We start from the raw sequence: 20,167 nt of genomic DNA, 5'->3' as shown, positions 1-20,167 counted from the left end.
TGTGTGTGTGTGTGTGTGTGTGTGTGTGTGTGTGTGTGTGTGTGTGTGTGGTCGTTTGGTTGAGTTGTTAGTGGGTGGAGAGAGCTTATCCATCATCTGATACCTTCAAGTTCCCCTGGTAAAGTCCTACCTCCTAATGCAGGAAGTCATAAATACAACTCACCGATGCGTTCAAGTGCTGTTGGTGGGAGATGATCACAACATGGGCTGAGCTTTTAGAAATTAGGCTTCACTGCAGAGCTGCAGAATAAAGAGGAAAGAAACAAACCAGGAAGTTCACATTTGCAACTTGTGTGGATTGTGTTAATGACAAATCCAGATTAGGACAGAGTTTAGGATTATTTTTACTTAAGTAAACAAAAGTAAATACATTATAAAATACTTCAGCATTCAAAACTCAAAAAAAAGCAGTCTATTTAATAACGTACAATAGTTCATTATGTAGAATTGCTACATTCAGAGTGATACATTATTGTACATTATATTAGGGGTTATCACAGGTTTATTATCAACGATGCATTAATGTGCAAGCACCATTTTAATGTTGTAGATGGTTGAGGTGGACCTAAATTGGTTGATTAATCCATCAGGTTGATTTGCAGAAAATCAATTGACAAAAAGTGGAAAAACTGACTGAACTGAGTCCTGCCTCAAGAGAAACTGTCAATACTATATAAAATAAGACAGAAACATACAGTTGTACAGTTCTGGAGTAAATAAGAACACTTGACGTAATTGAATCACCATAGCGGTGCATTCAGGACCACAACTGAAACTATAATAAACTGTATTATCTATTATTTTTGTATTGATTTAGTTCGTTTTTTTTAAATTGTTTTATTATTTTACCCTACTTTATTTTTCCCTTCATTGTGTCTTTAATTGTTGTCCTGATTAATTTATTTGCCTTATACAACGCACTTTATACAGTTGAGTTTATTGTCTGTGAGACATATGTAATAATTAACCATTAAACACTAAGTAAAAAATATGTGAGCAATATTTTCATCGTTTTATCCTTCATGGCAAAACTGTTGGTTTGTTTTGGTTTGGTGCTTGTCTTTATAAAATCAACTTGGGGGAAACCGTATCTTGATTTTCATGTTCATAGTCCCTCATGGTGGAATTGTGACATTTCCGACACGCCCTGAAGGCGGCAGTCCCTCAGCGTGATGAGGAGCCGCTGCAGCTTCGGAGGGACTTTATTCTGTCCTGGGGCTCAGAGAGCGCTGCAGCCGCGCACCGCTGTACATGACAACACCGGAGAAGTTTTGATCCTGAAGGACACTTCGTATCATCATCGTGTTCAATCGTGTTTTCCCGCAGAGACGACACTTGTGTGAAACTTTCAAAAGAAAAGGCAAACATGTGCCTATAAGCTGTTTCCATGTTACTAAAGGAATAAACCGACCCGAGAAGGAGACGTCAAGTGGATTTTACGCATCGGGGTCCGGACGCAGAAACTGGACACTTTTTTCATTTTGAGAAAACAGAAATCACCGTTCAACTGTTCATATTCTCCTGGACAGATTTGACTCTTTTTCCACCGACCGTGATTCTCATGATGCGACTTTTTCTGACGGTGACGAGCAGTCGGGAACAAACGGTGCTGGTAACAGTGTTACAGGGCTGTTAAATTTATTGGAACGTGACCACCGGAGATGAACTTTCTCCATAATGATTGCGGGAGCTCTGGTGAATGATTGACAGCAGAGGCTCGCCTTGCGCTCTGTGGACCTTTATGGACGAAGTGGATTTACCGTGAGGAGTTCAACTTGTTTTGTTTTAACCATTAAGAGGCTGAAAGGTGATTTTTTTTCCCCTCCTCTTTGGGCAGAATGAATCTCTGGTGCTGATTTAATCAGCAGAGGAAGAAAGTTTCCGAGATGAACTCATGAATCAAGATAAGCTGATTGGCCCTCTCCCTCCACTATTCTTATTTCCTTGTCTTAATGACCCTGGATTAGTAATTGTAAAACTAAATTAATATTCATTCTCTATATGGCATCAACGGTGAGGCCCGCGCTGTGCAGCCGGGTGTTCCCGCGGCCCCTCGTGCTGCTTCTGCTGTTGTTCCGGTTTGCTGGTCCCACGTTAGGAGCCTCCAAGGACCTGGTGTGTGAGCCCATAACTGTGCCCATGTGCAGGGGCATCGGCTACAACCTGACCTACATGCCCAATCAGTTCAACCATGACACTCAGGAGGAGGTGGGGCTAGAGGTGCACCAGTTCTGGCCCCTGGTCCGGATCCGCTGCTCTCCGGACCTGCTCTTCTTCCTGTGCAGCATGTACACCCCGATCTGCCTGCCGGACTACCGCAAACCACTGCCGCCCTGCCGCTCTGTGTGTGAACGGGCCAAACGTGGCTGCTCCCCTCTGATGAGCCAGTATGGCTTCGAGTGGCCCGAGCGGATGAGCTGTGAGCAGCTGCCCCAGCTGGGTGACGAGACCCTTTGCATGGACCAGAACAACAGCGAGACCACCACCTTGGCTCCTCCATTTCCTAAGCCCACCACTAAAGGCCGGACCAGACCCCCAAGCCCCCCACTGTGTGACAGGGAGTGTCGCTGTCTAGACCCACTGGTCCCCATCAAGAGGGAGTCCCACGCTCTGTACGGCCGGGTCCAAACCGGACCCCTGCCCAACTGCGCCCAGCCCTGCCACCAACCCTACTTCTCAGCCGATGAACACGCCTTCACCAGCTTCTGGGTGGGACTGTGGTCGGTGCTGTGCTTCATCTCTACTTTGACCACTGTTGCTACCTTCCTCATAGACATGGAACGCTTCAAGTATCCAGAGAGGCCCATCATCTTCCTCGCTGCCTGCTACCTCTTCGTCTCTTTGGGTTATATCATCCGCCTGGTGGCAGGTCATGAGCGAGTGGCATGTGGTGCCAGCAGCAATGGAGCTGGTGACCATCTGCACATCCTCTACGACACCACTGGCCCGGCTCTCTGCACCCTCGTCTTCTTGTTGGTGTATTTCTTCGGTATGGCCAGCTCCATCTGGTGGGTGGTGCTGTCCTTCACCTGGTTTCTGGCTGCAGGGATGAAGTGGGGTAGTGAAGCCATCGCAGGATACTCTCAGTATTTCCACCTCGCCGCCTGGCTTATCCCCAGCGTCAAGTCCATCGTGGTCCTGGCTCTCAGCTCTGTGGATGGGGACCCTGTGGCTGGAATCTGCTATGTGGGGAACCAGAGTCTGGAGAATCTGAGGGGATTCGTACTTGCTCCTCTTGTGGTTTACCTCTTCACTGGTTCACTTTTCTTACTCGCTGGCTTCGTTTCTCTCTTCCGCATCAGAAGCATCATCAAGCAAGGTGGCACCAAGACAGACAAACTGGAGCGTCTGATGATCCGCATCGGACTCTTCACAGTGCTGTACACCGTCCCCGCCACCATCGTGGTGGCATGCCTGGTCTATGAGCAGCACTACCGGCCGGGCTGGGAGCGAGCCTTGGCCTGCTCCTGCCCGTCTGAGCGCCAGCGCTCAGGCCTGGGCCCGGACTACGCTGTCTTCATGCTCAAGTACTTCATGTGCCTAGTGGTGGGCATCACTTCAGGAGTCTGGATTTGGTCAGGAAAAACCCTGGAGTCCTGGAGGAGGTTTGTGGCTCGATTCTGCCCCTGCTGGCCACAGAAAGCCACCGCTCCACCCTCCATGTACAGCGAGGCCAGTACTGCTTTGACTGGACATACTGGAACTGGGCTGACATCAGGGATCTATCATAAAGCTGCTCCATCCCATATATAAACTGACTGGCACAGTGAAACGTTCTCAAAGGAGTGATGTTCACACACATGCACAAACACCTGCAGGACTGTGTGCTTGTGTATCTCTGAATATCAGCTCTAGCAAAAAGGGAAAAAAATAAAATAACCTGGTTAATTAAAAATTTAGAGAATATTTAAAAAAGAGTCTTTGTGAAAACTGATTTAAACAATTGATTCTCCTTTTCTAAGCGACAGAGCTGAAACAGTCGACCAAACTTGACATTTACTGCCATTTACATGGATCCACAATAAAAAGACACGTACTTCTTCCTATCTGCTTATCCTGAGCACTGAGAGAGAAAAACATATTTATTTATGTATATATTGTATAAATTTTGCTGTAAAAAAGAAAATTAGGTGTATAGTGCGATATGTTTAATTTGTAACCAACCAATGCCACTGCCACATGTGTGAGACACCAGAGAAACAAATCTTGACTGATTTGAATTGTATAAAGTTGTACATATCAGTGTTTGAATGTGACTGTGAATGTGTTTTGTATGATGACAAACTGAAACGGCGCTGAGAAACTGTCTTTGCTTGGCTTTTTCTCAGACTTGGAAATCATCTAGGAATCAAACTAAAACTAGTCCAGTCGTTATAACGGATGACCCTAAGCTCTGTCGTCAGGTCACATCACACTTGAGAAGTCTGTTTATGAAGCATGAACTAGTTCTGTCCGTGCCATGTGAACTAACAGGCGGGGATTGGGTTAAAGCTGCAGGATGAAACTGACCGTGGCCTTTAACCCCACCTGCTGGTTCACAGTGGAACTGCTCCACCACCAGGGACTCAACCATGGACCCCCTAACAGATTAACATGAGACCACAGACCCTCAGTTAAATAAGATTTTCTACCAAAACTGTCTAGAAAGGCAGGGATTACAAAAAAATGGTGGTTGCAGGAAAATCTACTATTGAAATAATTATTCTTATGCATTATCAATTTTGATGCAACTTGCTGATACCATCTCAATGACCCCGAGAGGTCCCTGGACCTCACTTTGAGAACCATTACTCTACTCTTCTAATGATTTGCATTCTGAACAGACAGATGTTAGGGTCACAGATGAGTTTGGCTTTGGCAATCGACCAATTATAAAAGATTCAGCTTATTAGCTTAGCCTCCCTTCTCAAATTTATAACACTGTAAACTGAATATCTTTTTAGTTATGGATTGTTGGTCGGAGGAAACTTATGGACATCATTTTAGGATCTGGAAAAATGTGACGGGCATTTCCACTGTTTTTGGATCTTTTAAAGACCAAACAAATGATCAAGAAAACTAATTAGCTTGATAATTGCTATTATATTGTGTTCTAGTGGTGAGAGTCAAGCATATGACATTGGGACAATCTTATTTAATTTTTAGTGATTTAAAACCAAGTTAAATTATTCTGTATTTGATTGGAAACAGTGCTAAAATATTTAGTTTTATTCATGGATAAATGCTAAATGGTAATTATTTTGAATCTACAGAAGAAACACAAATGATTCACTGGCTCCACCTTTTAAAATATGAGTTGCAGCTGTGTGGTGTGTCTCTGATTTTTAAAACCATTGTAAATTTAATATTTTGATGGTTTTGGACAGAGTAAGCACTATGAGAAGTTCACTTTGACCATCTGTCATTATGTTTGACAATGTATAGCATAAACAAGCACTTTTGCTGATAAATAATCATCAGTCATCTGAAGAACTTTTGGATGATACTGCTTTTTATCACAACTGATAAACCTAACATGTAAATCTGTGCAGTTATTATATGTAACAACAAAGCTCCTCTCAGTCGTCATTCCACAGCATTATCTTATCAGCAGGGATCTGTGGTCTTAATGTGCATCATCTATTTTTAGGGGCCCTGACAACAGAATCTGAAGGAACATCCCGTCTTGTTTCAGAGGTCGCATCAAGTGTTTCTGTTAGTTCAGGTGTACAAATTAACTGCCTCAACGTAAACTTAAACTGAAAGAAACAAACTACAAAAAGAGAAGCTGTCCCACAGAGTTCAGTGCAAACAGCCACTGAATAACAAACCAGAATTTGTGTATTAAACTGAAGCTCATTTGAGCTTTTTGTTGTGTTTGTCCCTCCCTGCTGTGATGTTGTGTGATATCTTCATTCAGTGTTTGTTGGCCAGTCGTGTTCTTTTTAGACTACTGTGTGTCCACATTAGTAATTTATTAGTCTGATTTGTGAGTGAATGCGATTGTGTGAATGAGGATGAAATAAGTGTTGGTAAAAACTGGCATTTAGTCATTTGCTGAAGTGTAAATCTGCTTTGACACAGAGAAAGACTGAAAAAAATATTGTAGATTTTGATTGATATTGTGGAATTAAAACTGAGTTGATCTCGAGTTTGGTTCATGTCTCATATACATCTGTGTCTCTGTATATCTGGCATAATATACTGTATGTGTATTGGTTTATACTGAAGAGCACAACAGTTTTTTTTTGTTGTAGTTTTAATGGCTCAAGTGCACAAGAATAAAGATTTAGATTTCAGTTTGTGCTCAGAGTCAGTTGGAAGAAAATGATATAACTTTGGGGCAAAATGCAAACACATCTTTAGTTGTAGCCTCCACATAGTTAAACTGTTGCAAATCATATTTAGGCCACTACATCATTTCCAGTATCAAGGCATTAAAAGCACTGAAAAACTTTGTTCTTAAAAATCAACAAAGTCTTACCTACTTCACGCAGGATCTGTGTTGTTGCTTTCTGGACATGTGACATCACACTGGTCGTCGCTTGCTCGTAGAACCGTCCTCCATCTTTAAATGGCTGTCTGACAGTAGCTTCACAGGCCAGAATACAATGACAGTCATTCACTAACACCTATTATTTCCTCTATCGTGAGCAGTAAATCGTGATTACATCATCACTCACAGATCAAGTGTTGCAGAGCCGTAAACTACCGGCTGAAATTCCATTTTTTAATACAATACTGTACATGTTATGGACACTGCGTCTATAGATTCATAACTCACAAACTAAACTAAAACAGCAGGGGGGATAAGCATCACCACAGCAAGATGATAATGATGATACTTCATCACAACAATGGAAAATCAGGTGTGTTGGGTAACAAGAAACTCACTGAGAAGAAACTTGAATTTCCACACACTGTCAGTCCCTTGTACTTAACTTCAGAGGTCAGAAGCTAAATTACCTGAAGATCTTAAAGACCAAAACATCATCATCATCATCATCATCATCATCATCATGTGTGGGATCCTCTGGTTCCTTCACCATCTGACTGGTAACGAGTTTGTATCATAAAAGAACCATTTCGAATTGATAGAAGAAGATAGCCTATTTAGCTATCATCATACTGATACTTACATCTCATCCAAGGAACTGTTCAGCTGAGCTTGTAGAATCCTGCGGCACCATATTGTAAACGATTTTGTTAAGGAAGATGCAGTTGTCAATATAATGGCTTTATCTATGTGAAATAGCGAATCTTCTTTTTTTTTCCTCTTAAAGATTAATGTTACATTTAATAAAAGCATATCCCTTTTCTTATGGTGTTGGTGGAGGTGGTCTCCAGGCGAGGTGGCCCAGCTCCACTACAACACACCACAAGAAAACCTGACACTGGGACTGGTCGCACTGGTTGTACAGGTTAAATGAGCTTTGTTCTGCGACAGCACCGCTAGTCATGCATGCACGCATCACCTCACATCATACATACAACACATTTGCAATTACCACAACACATCTTTGTTACACGATTAGTGTTTATTTAAAATACTCCATCTGCAAATGTTTCTTTCTTTTTTTTTTTTTAATTAAAAACAAGACAAGTTTCACAACTAGTGGCCTACATAGTAAGCAAAAAGGAGGGGGAGTATCCATCAGTCTCTTTTCTCCCCTCTGTATCTATGTAGTTTGATCGAAAGCTCTGGTCGGGGCCTGGGACAAGCAGGGGCTTGGTAATCTGGTGTCCAGCTCTTTGAGGCGGAGTCAGGATGGTGGGATTTGAGGGGCACAATACTGAGCCTGGACAGAGTGGACCCAATCTACATCATGTCATTACATCGACCTAACTGCTGCATCGGGCCACTCGGTAGCAGTACTGATTCAGAATCTGTAAAGTCGGTCCCTTTTGTAGTGTATCTTATTGTGAAACTGATCCCAGATTGGCACTCCTGAGACCCTGACACACACACACACACACACACACACAACAGACAACAGCTGACTGAGGGTGTGCTTACTTCAGCCAACTCCTGTAGAATAATTATAGTGTAATACTTCTCATCTGAGACATGCTGTATGCTAAATCCAAACGGGTGGATAAACAGAATGCAACACCACTGGTATTAACAGTAAACAAGTTTGATTTACATTCTCCAAAGTAACTTTTGATATTAATTCTAATTTACAAGAAAGAGCATTTTGTATTTGTTGTGCCTATTAAAAAGAACAACTCTGGTGATATTCTACATTTCTTTTATTGTCAACAAAACCCACGAGAAGACCAAAACCAGCAGTAAATTGATCTAACAAGGATTGTGTGTGTAGCCATGGAGCTCCTTTGCCATCCAGAAACAATTAAAAACACATCAACAAGCCACACTGTTGCAGTGGGTGAGATGTTCCGTCCATTTAATTACCATTAACACACATACACTGTAGTTCAATTTGAGTCAGTCCAACATTAACTGTTCTGCTGCCAGAAATAATCACTCAGATATTACAAATATATATTAATTTACTGCTAAAATAGTCCAACAAATTTACCGTTTCATACTGTTTGAGTGACATTTGATAAAAAACTACTACAGCAGCTGCTTCAGGAAATTCTGAAGCCTTGTCTTCAGTACAAACCACCTGCCCTGTGGCTGAGTGCCACAGACAGGTAGGGAAATCAGAAAGTATTAGGACTAAAACAAAATCAGTTTTGGTCTTTTCATGTGGTTTGGTGAGTAACAGAATAGAGACTAACACCAGTCTCACTCTTTAAGGCTGTATGGAATAATTCAAACATGTTTTTATGACAATCCCGAGATCGACCGCGTCACAGCCAGTCCTGTTTAACTCTTTACCTTGGAAATGACAGACAAGTAAGAAATAAATAAGGGATTTGTAAAAACAATGGTAAAGTTTTAGGTTTCACAATCATGCAGCTCTACAGCTGTAATGCAAATTAGCGTTTGGGCAGGTCATACAGTAGCATTTCTAGCCCGACTCCTGCCTGACGTGGCTGTGTCGACCCCGTGAGGTGGCCATGTTTGTCTGGCGCTTGCTGTGGATTAGCTGGGCTTTGGAAATCAGAGGGCAGATGGCAGCGATCTGGCCTATGAGAGCACAGCGTTGGAGCGTCTTATACCTATCAGGTTGTCTGCGCTGAAGGATCGTCTCATCGCTGCTCGGCTCAGGTCCTTATACTTGTCCTCACATAGTCTTGAAATGGCCTGGGCAAAACACAACAAACACACTTATTGAAAAGTTCTCAAAGAAGAAGTAAATACAACACTATCTAATCAGAGGTGTTTGAATTCAAAACTCCTGACCTTGTCAAACAGCATAAACCCACTTGTAAACATTCAGCTATTGGAAATAGTTAAGCTAGATAAAATACATTTCTTTTCACTTTGGGGCTTGCTGCAGAGAAGAGAAGTAACTACTATAATTAAAACATAATGAGACAAACTCAAAGTCCAGACATGACAAAGGTCTGAGGAGGGAGGCTCACCTCTAGTTTCTGGGCACGCTGGTTGTTGAGAGGCTCCAGAGGGAAGTTGAGGTTGTTGTCATCAGCCAGCTGCCGCAGATCAAAGTAGTACTTGGCATAGACACTGGCTGGCACGTTGATATTGAACTGGAGAAGTTCCAGGAAGTGACGCTCCATCTCATTCCTGGAGGGTGGAGAGACACCTGAGGGTTATTTCGGACAGCCAAAACTTCTGAACAGTCTTAACTCTACTCTAAAGCTTAAGCTGGTAACACTACAACATTAAGTGCAACAGAGGAACAGAGGATACAGCCCAGTAAAAAACATATTAGAGACCCGAGGACATGGTGAATAGATGCAGGAAGGTACAGTACAGCATTTATCAATGAATACAACTGAACTGAATTTTTTTAATCTTGTGGTGACAAGAATTAAAACAGTCCCTGCATTACTTCTAAGAGTTCACAATTTTATTCACTCATCTCAATAATTCAGTGTAAAAAAAAAAAAAAAAAAAGAGTGAATCACTGTCTCCATTATTTCAATTCAGATAAATACAATTTAGGAACCTACACATATGGTAATGCAAGCTCCAAAATTCAAATCTCAGTAAACCCTTTCTAAGTTTCCAGCTCAACTGAACCACATCTGAGCTGCATTTCTGAGCTTTTACTACACATTTATTCAAAAGGAAAACAGGTGCTCTAAATGTTGTAACATTAATTCTCTTAGTTTAAGTTTTAATTGTGACCTGTGATGATTATCTTCACAGTTATTGGGTTTTCTGCTGTTCATTGTTAAAAACAATTGTTAAAATCCTGATGAAACTTAATAAATTAAAAGCGCATTATGTCAGAGGACGACGACGCTGACTGTTCAGACTTCACAACTCTGATGAGAAGGGACATGACTGTGTGTGTGGATTTTGATCAGCCAAGATACTGAGGGTGAACTGTTGACAGCTATTCAATAGATGAAAAGTTATTTCTATTTTTATTTCTCTGAAAATTTTTCTTCATCTGTGGTTTTTGATCTGAGCAGCACAGAAGAGAAAGATATGATTTCTACAAAGGAATGATCACACTCTAAAACTCAGCAGCTGTACATCAGTTATTTGTGTATCAACTAAAAATTCAACACTGGAAGCTTATGCTGAGGGAGATGGAATCAAATCTCATTCACATTCACACTTGCAGGTAACCCCACATGTCTCTGCGAGCACCCAGCTGGAGTATCACAGTTCGTCTTTTTTCCAGACTACAACCTCCATCAGCCTTCCTCATCATCATCACAGCCATGAGAAAAGCTAAGGGAGGTGGTCGTCAAGGAGACAGCATCCAGGATGCTTTGTTGGTCAGCAAAGGTGGTGCGAGTGAGTGCGAGTGTGTGCGTGTGTGTGTGATGTCTGGTCTCCCAGGGCAACTAATGGAGTGGGCGACAGCCTGGGCCATTATGTAGAAGCAGTGAGAGCACTTGAGACCCTCCCCTCCATTTCCCTCTCTACTCTTCTTCCCATCCCTCCATCCAGGCCCGACCAGGCTCACAAAGACACTTCAATGGCAGCAATGAAAACAGAGCAGAGAGTGTGTAGGTCAGACGTATATGAGAGGAAATAGAGGAAGTCAGAGAGGGATGGGGGCTCACGGATAGAGAAGACACATGCAGGCAGTGCTTGCACCTTTTCAAATCACAAAAAACAAGGAGGCACTTTCAACCTCTTTTACACACACGTACACACACACACACACACACACACACACACACACGAAAAGCAATTGTAGGAAATAAAGCCTGGGTGCTCCAAGTGCAGCCCCTGGCCTCTTCACCAGCTTATAGCAACAGCAAAGATGCTACAGCTTCCATCTATCCCAGCACTGCTCTTGAAGTGCATCTTTGTTGTTGTGTTTCTTTTATTAGGGGGGTGGGGGGCATCTAGTCTCAGAACCCTGATGTATTTGTTAGGAATCTCCTTTTTATACATCTAAAGTGTCTGGAGCTCAGAAACCCAAATACTCGCGGTCGCCAAATTCAGAGATGAACTTGAAAATCAAGCCACAGCTCAAGAAACAACAACTGAAGATCTGTTTTTTTATTTTGCCGCATTAGTTAAAAGACATTACCCTGATTAACAAACAAGCTCAACATAATAAACTGCTAAGCCATTACTCAACTGTGCATCCAATCATTACAAAATGGATCCGTTTCAATAGGAGCCTGGATGTTCTTCCTAACCACATCCTCCAGCACTCATTGGGGATTCTCACCCTGTTCCCGGGCAATGTAGGGCATGTAAAGGCTGCGGCGTGTTCTGGGTCTTCCCTGGAGTTTCCTTCCTCCTCGACACATCTCCACAGAGAGCGTCCTCAATTGGTTCCCTATCAACATACGGGAGCAGTGGTTCTACTCTGAACTCTTTCCAGATTCCCCAAAGAGTGAGACCCAGCGCAAGAGAACTAATTTCAGGTTCTGGTATCTGGGATCTAATACTCGCATCAGACAACAGGATCCTGGAACTGCTTCAGCTGAAGCAGAAACTTGCTCCTAAACCAACATGGAAAATACCACTCTCTCCAACAAACCATAAAGGAGATGCTAAAGAGGACACTAAACTCCACCAGAGCTGTTTGTCAGACAGATTTGGAAAACCCCCCCCCCCCCCCCCGAGATCATTGAATAATTAACCTCGTCACCAGCGGACACCAGACAGATCAATGAAGAGAAAAGTGTTGGAGCAGCATCAGCTTCAAAGTCTGACTGTTCAGTCTCAGACTATAAACAATGTTTATGATGCTAGTTAAAAACTTGCTGCTATATTAATTGTCTCATAATAATTAAAAAACCATTTCCTTTTATTTTAAGCTTCAACCTGCTCTATTTAGCTGCATGATGAGATTATACTACGTGGCAGCCTGTGGTGTATAGACTATGATTGGAGGTAACTGGGAGCTAAAAGAACTGCTTATTAAAGAATAACTTAGCACCAGGCTGAAAAGCAGAGTGTTTCTGCTTCCTCTGGTTGAAAGTTTTAACTCTGTTTTACCTCCAACCTTTGAGTGTGGTCCAATGTTTGCTTTGTTGCCCCTCTAAACACATCGGCAAGCGATGTCGGAGGGTAGAAGGGTTCGATAGCATGGATGAAAAACATAAAATGGCTCATAGTATATGGTATTTTTTAAACCTACTTAAGTGAAACGTGTTGTCTACAGACACCTCCCTCCACAGAGGGGCTGAAAGCAGTGATTTCATTTCCATGTCCATCATCCTCATTCTCAGTTTGTTCTCCTCAAAGAAAAAAAGAAAAGAAAACAACTCACATGTCCTCCACAGTGATGTCTTTAAGGATCTGGCAGTAGTCGACATTCCACACAGCCTGGTCATCCCAGACTTTGGAGGCCAACAAGATGGCTCCCAGGACGATGCGCTTCCAGTTGGCGGGGCAGATATCCAGCTCAGCGTAGGTCAGCAGCCGTTCCAAGTACACCTTGAGAAAAGAATGTTAAAAAAAAAAAAGTCAAAATTTGAACTGAAACTGACTTAATAATTCCCTTATTAATTCTCTATATACAACCTGGGACAACAAGTCAGACTGACACTGAGCTGCGGCAAAGTTCACGTGTTATTTACCAGCAAGTTTCCCTTTAAAAGTTGTAGGTGTAATACTGTTACATATGTCTTACCCCTAAAAACAAGCAGTCTTATATCTAGTGAAACTGCTTTTATTCTTGTAAAAAGGGAGCATGACCTGAAGACAATGGTAAAGTTATATTTTTCTTTCAAATCAGTTTGTTTATTTAAAGGCGCTGCTGCTGTTGCCTTGTTGAGAAAATAAATGTTACCATGTTGGCTGCCAAAAAAATCAAGATATTGATTCAAAAATAAATGATAGTTAGGATCCGTAACAATCCTTAGAGTTATTTAGGATCAAAGATCTTACTCCCTAAAACACTGTGTGAATCCTTGAGGGCTATCGAACATGATTCCTTCCTCATGAATGGTATTAAATGTATTGATAATTATTAACCAATTAATTAACCAATATGAAAAAAAGGTGATAATATTTTTGGCCATATCCTCTGATATACACTGGTATAAAATCTGTGTTATGAGACACTTGTGTGTTATTTGGGACATGGCTTTACTGCCCTCTGGTGACCAGTCAATCTAACATCACACTATTTAACCACATGAACACATTACTGAGCTTGTGTTTTACACCACTGTTGTGGACTTTATTAAATCTAATTTCAATAATCTCTTGTGAAATTTGGCGACAATGGTTAATTAATGATTAATATCCAAGACATTATAGACAAGAGCATGTTTAAAAAAGTGCCTCTCATTTGTGCCAACATATAGTGTTAATAAAAATAAAAATTTATACCAAAAACCTAGAAGTAGTCACTCTTCAAATATATGTGTGTAAACAAGTTAGGAGTTGTGAATACCAGCGAATTATCGAGACAAACACTTACAAGTGTGACGATGGCACATTCTGCAGTGAGCTGTGCAGCACTGAAGAGCGTCCTGACAAAGCGGTAGATCAGTTTGTGTTCTGGGTCGACACGGGAGTAGTCGTCTGGTACTGGCTCTCTCTGTATGGGATGAACACAGACACACACACGTCTGAGGGAAGCAAGTATGATGTGAGGAGCCTTGTCTGAAAGCCCCATGGTTGTTCTGGAGATGGATCTAATCATCTAGGTGGGGTGCTGCCTGGGCAGATTGTCAGGACTAAGATACAGAGACAAGCAACCATTCACACCTTCAGGCAATTTAGAGTCGGCAGTTAACCTAACCTGCATGTCTCTGCGGGAGGAAACCGGAGAACCTGGAGGTACAATACATTACAATGCGCTTGTTGAGTCGTAAACCTTTCAAAACTTTCAAAACTTTGGAGGAAATGGATGGAAGCTGGTCAAAGGCAGGTGTGACGCCATGGCAACATTAAGTATATTAAACATGTGAGAATTAGCCTGTTTGATTTCATTGTTAAAATCCATTAATCGTGGATCATCTTAAAAAAACGAAACATGGAACATGGTTCATTCGCCACCACTGCAAGCAAGACATCTGGTTGTTTGGATGTTTGTTTTGTCTGCGTGTGATATCATTTTACTGTCATCTCCAGTTTGGAGTGTCCCTCCAAAATCTAAGCCAAGAGGTTGGGCAACTTCACTGTGGAATGAGACACCATTCGTGCCTCTTTATCTAAAGTCTACATCTGAATGGAAACCATTTATAAAAGCACTGCCAATGAGGACGAGACATGACAATTTTTTTCCTTCTTCTTTCTTTTCCTCCTCTTTTGTTTTTTTTTGTTTTTTTTTTTAAACCAGTGAATCACATCCTGTTTAAATGATTCATTACTCTTCATCTTTTTTCTTGAACTGTTCACAAGGTGATGTCTGGCCCCTGATGCCAAATACAGTGCTGAAAAATGTCAGTTTGACAGGAGAGGTTGTTAAACTGTCACTTCAGACTAAAGTCTTGTATCATGACATTACTGCGTTTTTACATAGACGTGTTATTAGAAAAAAGCTAAGAAACAGGAGATTTTCATCTTAGAGGAATGTCTAAAAATTATTGAACATTTACAACCATTTTTTACTCAAGGGTTAAAGGATCGGCTGACAGTTTTTCAGGTCTTTCATACAAAGATTGAAACTAGTTTTTCTTGCTGTAATCATTTCTGCCAGTCATACTGGCCATCCACCTCAGGCACTTGCAGTGTAAGTGACAACGGACAAAACCCACAGCCTGACATCTGACGTAAAATGCCCTCGTAGTGTTTCCCTGTCAGGCTGCAGTGGAAGAAGAGCAGCAAAAGGAGATTTTTGCAATGAAAAGAATATAACTTTGGAAGATATCCATTTGATTTGTCAGACTGCTGAAGCCTCAAATTAGTTTCAGATACTCTAGAGTATATTTTATGCACAGACGGAGGACTCGGGATTTAGTCCCCTTCACTTACACTGAAAGTGCATTAGGAATGGATCTTTAATACTCCACATATACCACTATCAAAAGGAGGAATAATTACAGCAAACAAGAACTATGTCAGTGTGTTCATCTGGGAACCTGACCATTGTTTTAAGGCAAACCTCAAAAACTGTGAAACTATCCTTTAAGTCACCAGATCCAATCCCATCGCGTATGGTTTTCTAGCTGTTGGGTTAAGAGTCAACATGCAAGTAAATTACAGCAACAGCTCAGACTGGTTGGACAGATGGATTAAATATCAGTCATTCCTTCAAGCCATTCATTCTGATTCATCAAGTCATCTGTCTGTCTACTTTAATGACAGGCAGCGGGCAACAAAGACTCTCTGACTGTTTATGAGTTTGTGGAAATCTCTTCAACATACTCACTGATAAGGGGTGCAACTTCTCATCAAAGATGTCCAGTGACTTGTCTGAGTCCCTAAACAACAAACAATACATCCGTTAAGACAATCCACATGCATACTAGATTTAGCAACATAAAGTTCCATATATTACATAATAAAGATCAAATTAAAGACGTGAACTCACCTGTTTTTGATGTGGTAGTATATTGCTAATGTGACACTGGAGACAGAGTAAAATGAGAGAAAAGACAAACTGATTTTCAGTCTTGTAGCTTAAATAACAACAATCTCAATGGGAGAATAATATAATGTGTCTGTGTGAGTGTGTGTGCGTGTGTAAGTGTGTCAGAGCTTACGGTGTAACAAAACATTTGCACACATTCAGCAAGAAGGCTAACACACTGAGATAATCCTGATGAAATGTGATTATCCCGAGTCACTAAAATAATGCCATAAATTAGGCGTAAGAACATCTGTTTTAGTCACGCATCCATTAAGTAATACTTTAGGATTACCACGCTGTGACGCAACAGGATTTTCTCATGTGAAATATGTGACTTTTGAACAACACAACATTGTGCATTTGTGTGCGAGTGATTTCCTCTCTCACCATTTGATTGTGCTTTTGAGGTTTGGCTGGCTGACAGTGCTGTCATCTATGAAGATTGTGGAACAGGAGCTGTATTTCTTCGACAGTGGACCAGGAGATACCTTGAGACATTGAAATCACACAATCAACAACTTGGGACAGGAGTTATTTCTGATGGCTGCATTTCTTTAGACTGGTGTCAGACGTTCCTGGATTAACACTGAATACTTGATATTCCGGATTAAGCACAAAAATGTTAACATACAAAATACTAACACAAAAATATCCACTATCACGGAATCAATTCATTTGTAAAATCTACTTATAATCAGCTCAGCAATCACATTTATGATCAACATTTAGATTGACACTTACATGACTGATATGATTAATGTGGTTGCTTTTCCTCTTGTCTCGCACTGTAAAGGAAGAGAAATGTTCAATATAGCAAAGCTGGACGCAGAAATCAGCGTACAGTACACGCTACTCTACACTGCACTGCAAAGAAGTGAGCATCAAATATGGTGTCACAGCTGAAATGTTTTAGTGACTGTTTACTTGCAGCTGATTAAAGATTTCTACAGAGTATACAAAAGGCCTGTTCACTCCCAAATTAATCAATCTCCGGTGAAGTAAGTGATGGACAATTTAACGTCATTGAGAGGATTTGCAACAACTGCAAAAAACAGAGCCTAGGATTAAAGTAAGACAATTGCACAAATATTAAAACGTGGTACAGAATTAATACAGCAACCCCTACATCATGTGTTTCAGATGTGTGCATTTACTCTTCTAAGGATCTTAGGGAATACTGTTCATGTGAATCACCGCTGAGTGTGTGTGTCATGGTAAGATTGCTCACCGTCTGTCTGAGATTTGCTAAGGAAGATGGTGCTCGCTCGGGCGTGGTCCGACGGGTTAGACTCCAAGGCCAGCTCTGGTAAAACAAAAAGTGTGTAAGTGCATTATACTGACAATCCATCAATCAATGCATCTCATTTGGAACTGGGAGCGAGCTGGGAGTGAGCTGCTTATCTCTCACTCCTGGGTACTGATGAAGCCCACGGGGAGATGAAGAAAGTTATCAAACATACTGGTAAGAGCACACCGGAAAACTCTGTCAATTGTAATTATCCAACATTTAGAAGGAAGGCAATATGAACGTTGTGATCAATCCCACAACAAATAACCCTGAGGACAAGCAGGAAGGGAAGGTGCCTGCAGTACAGATTTGAGCATCGGAGCGTCACTGGGGAAAGTCCTGTCTGACTGTGTCTGTGGGTTGAAGACTGTAAAAGATTTGACACCAAATAAGACTTGAGACAAATAAATGTTAACCTTTGCACTGACTGCTGAACTTTGTATAAAAAAAGGGCTACATTTCCTCAACTGTTCACTTTCTACTGAAAACTCATATTGACTGTTTCATTTGAATGCGGTTTACCTGAGTGTGAGAAAAAACAGCCAAAATTGCATTTTACTGAACATTTCACCAATCACTCAGTGTTGGCACAAAAAGCAGACACTGAAGATCTACCAGAAACATGTATGATTTTTATATCAACGTTTTCATCTCCCTGTGGGAACCCGTATTTGAATTAAAAAAAAGTCTGACCAGTCTTTTGTCACCTCGGAAAAACAAATTCGAGGGAGCAAGTATTTTTCAAAGGCTATTTAGTATGACAAATATACATTAAAAAAATCAATAACTTAGGCAGATAAAACACTACACTATAAACCGCCTCTGGAAGTGTTCTATTGTTTGAGACTGCACACGGGGCAATGAACGGACTCACTAGTAGCAACTATAGTAAGCTATTTGTGGCTATTATATTATATAAGATATTTTACAGATAGAACTGTAAATTCATATAACCAAGAGGGCACTGCTTTATACGTGATCCTGATTTAGAGAATTGTGTTCGTCATCCAGATCCGTGCAGACAGCACATTACATAAAAGACAGGGGATTAGGCGATGGCAGCATTTGTGACGTGAGGACAGCAAGAGGAGACGTGAGGAATGTAGGAAGAGCTGCTGGACTGATTCTGACCCTCACCCTGCCAACAGCTGGGCTCACCAAACTGCACTCTTGCACTGTAGTCCACAATAACATGAATGGAATGAACTCTGTGCATGTCTGAGGAGGAGTGGCGACATGAGGACCTGTAGTGCAAAACTGAGCTGAGGCCTACATCTGAGATGCACTCACTGATAAACCATAAAAATAAAACTGAGGTTGGTAAAAGGATTGACAATAACGTTAAAGGGCTTGTGTTCATCGTTCATGTGTAAGTGGTTAATGTCGAGCCAAGAAGATGAATGGTTTGTTTTCATTCTTAATGTCTGACTTGGTAATATGACACCAGTGTGATCAATTTGATGCAGAGCCCAGCTAAAGAGAGCCAAGAATGTCATCATCATCATCATCATCATCATCATCATCACCAGTGCACTGTTGGCAGTAGGATGGCGATAAACAAGTCTGGCATCTTGGCAATAGCTGCATTTGTGAGCATTAAATGCGCAGGGGAGATAAAAACTGTTGAGTATCGTTACACTAAAGAGTGAACTTCTGTGTGACACTAGTAACTGAGTGCGTGCTCACATGAAGGGTGGATAGAGTTAATTTGTGTGCTTGAGAGTCACATGAAGTTCTTTCTCCACTATGACAATGACTGGATTAATTTAAGATCCTCCCTGTTAACAAACAGAAATACACAATAGGAAAATCTGGTTTAGGCTGTCTGATCATCACAGGTGAGCAGGCTTCAGGTATAGTCACCTACCGTCAGGGACCTCTCTGTCGCTTATGTGCTGCAGGTAGGGCACGGTGTTGTCATCGCTCACTTCGGTGCTGGTCTGGATCTCCTCCAGCCGCTCTGCCGGTTGTCTTGAAGGTAGTTTGGGGCTGGACTCGGGAGAGACGCAGCATGACACCGTGTTCCCCATTCCAAACCGTGTGTGAGCTTCACACTATTGCAGCCAAGTCCCAGTAGTGCAAATATTTGTAGCTAGCTAAAGTCAGCTTTCCCCAGCCTCATAAACATTACCAGGCTATAGTCAGTATTAACACCACACTATCTTTGTTTGCTAAATCGCCGCTGTCCAACTCCCAGGAATCGCATTCCTGTCCATTTGTGGGTATATAGTGTTTGGTTTTTCAGGAAAATTGGTGTCGTCTTATAGTAATATTCGATGTGTCCTTGTAATAACAGCAAGTAGCTGCTAGTTAAATCCAGGTGGTCGCCAATTCATTCATTCATTCATTCATTCAACATGCAAGAGTTTCACTGCTAAGTAGCTAACTAGCATTACAGCAAGCTAGCTAACTAGTTAACTTTCTTCTACTCCACAATGATTCCACCTTGTGCTGTCGTGTAAACACAACTGACTATTCAGAATAAATACGTTACGACTTCAAACCGCTAAATTCTTGCAAATACATTGTATGACACTTTCCAAACAATCCCTCATATGTCTTCTTGCACTGGGCTCGGTGTGTCGCCAAATCTAGCCCGAGGCTTCGAAGGCCTCAAGTAGAGAACCAATGTAGAAAGAGTAAAATCCAAGACTGTATGTAAGAAATTCTCAGTGAGGTCGGAATGACTAGGCCTTCTCCTGGTTCATCATTACACAACCAACTCTGGTAGCTGGTCCGAACTCCTCCATCGGTGCCTACACCCCGTCAGATTTGTGCTGGATGTACTAGCCGCCACCTCCGCCATCTGTTGCCGGAGCTCACAAACGGCACTACTTGGCACGGAGATGTTGTC

At 41.7% G+C, this 20,167-nt stretch overlaps 2 protein-coding genes across 2 annotated transcripts; one reads left to right on the top strand and one right to left on the bottom strand.

The window, feature by feature from the left end:
• The first annotated feature begins 1,188 nt into the window (after positions 1-1,188).
• fzd5 (frizzled class receptor 5) lies at positions 1,189-6,130 on the top strand. Its single transcript, XM_023430844.2, has one exon. It carries the CDS (start codon positions 2,002-2,004, stop codon positions 3,751-3,753), a length of 1,752 nt encoding a protein of 583 aa, XP_023286612.1. The 5' UTR covers positions 1,189-2,001; the 3' UTR covers positions 3,754-6,130.
• A 1,366-nt stretch (positions 6,131-7,496) lies between these two features.
• Positions 7,497-20,136, bottom strand: ccnyl1 (cyclin Y-like 1). Its single transcript, XM_023430842.2, has 10 exons — positions 19,181-20,136; positions 17,254-17,328; positions 16,767-16,810; positions 16,413-16,513; positions 15,987-16,022; positions 15,825-15,876; positions 13,929-14,048; positions 12,771-12,937; positions 9,478-9,640; positions 7,497-9,196 (listed from the first exon to the last, which is right to left on the bottom strand). Exons 1-10 carry the CDS (start codon positions 19,341-19,343, stop codon positions 9,080-9,082), a joined length of 1,038 nt encoding a protein of 345 aa, XP_023286610.1. The 5' UTR covers positions 19,344-20,136; the 3' UTR covers positions 7,497-9,079.
• Between the last annotated feature and the right edge of the window lie 31 nt (positions 20,137-20,167).

This window comes from Seriola lalandi, unplaced genomic scaffold (assembly GCF_002814215.2).
Source record: "Seriola lalandi dorsalis isolate HSWRI2012SDOR001 ecotype SW California unplaced genomic scaffold, Sedor1 jcf7180002054912, whole genome shotgun sequence".
In the NCBI taxonomy this organism is placed as follows: Eukaryota; Metazoa; Chordata; class Actinopteri; order Carangiformes; family Carangidae; genus Seriola; species Seriola lalandi.
This window is presented reverse-complemented; position numbering and strand designations above follow the sequence as displayed.

Bases quoted from the DNA above. Each gene is read 5' to 3' on its own strand.
- ccnyl1 (XM_023430842.2), bottom strand. From the start codon at position 19,343: ATGGGGAACACGGTGTCATGCTGCGTCTCTCCCGAGTCCAGCCCCAAA. The intron at 16,811-17,253 runs GTGAGCAATCTT...CTTCCTTTACAG, and splicing joins TAGCAAATCTCAGACAGACG to TGCGAGACAAGAGGAAAAGC. The intron at 16,023-16,412 runs GTGAGAGAGGAA...CTCTGTCTCCAG, and splicing joins CTCAAAAGCACAATCAAATG to TGTCACATTAGCAATATACT.
- fzd5 (XM_023430844.2), top strand. From the start codon at position 2,002: ATGGCATCAACGGTGAGGCCCGCGCTGTGCAGCCGGGTGTTCCCGCGG.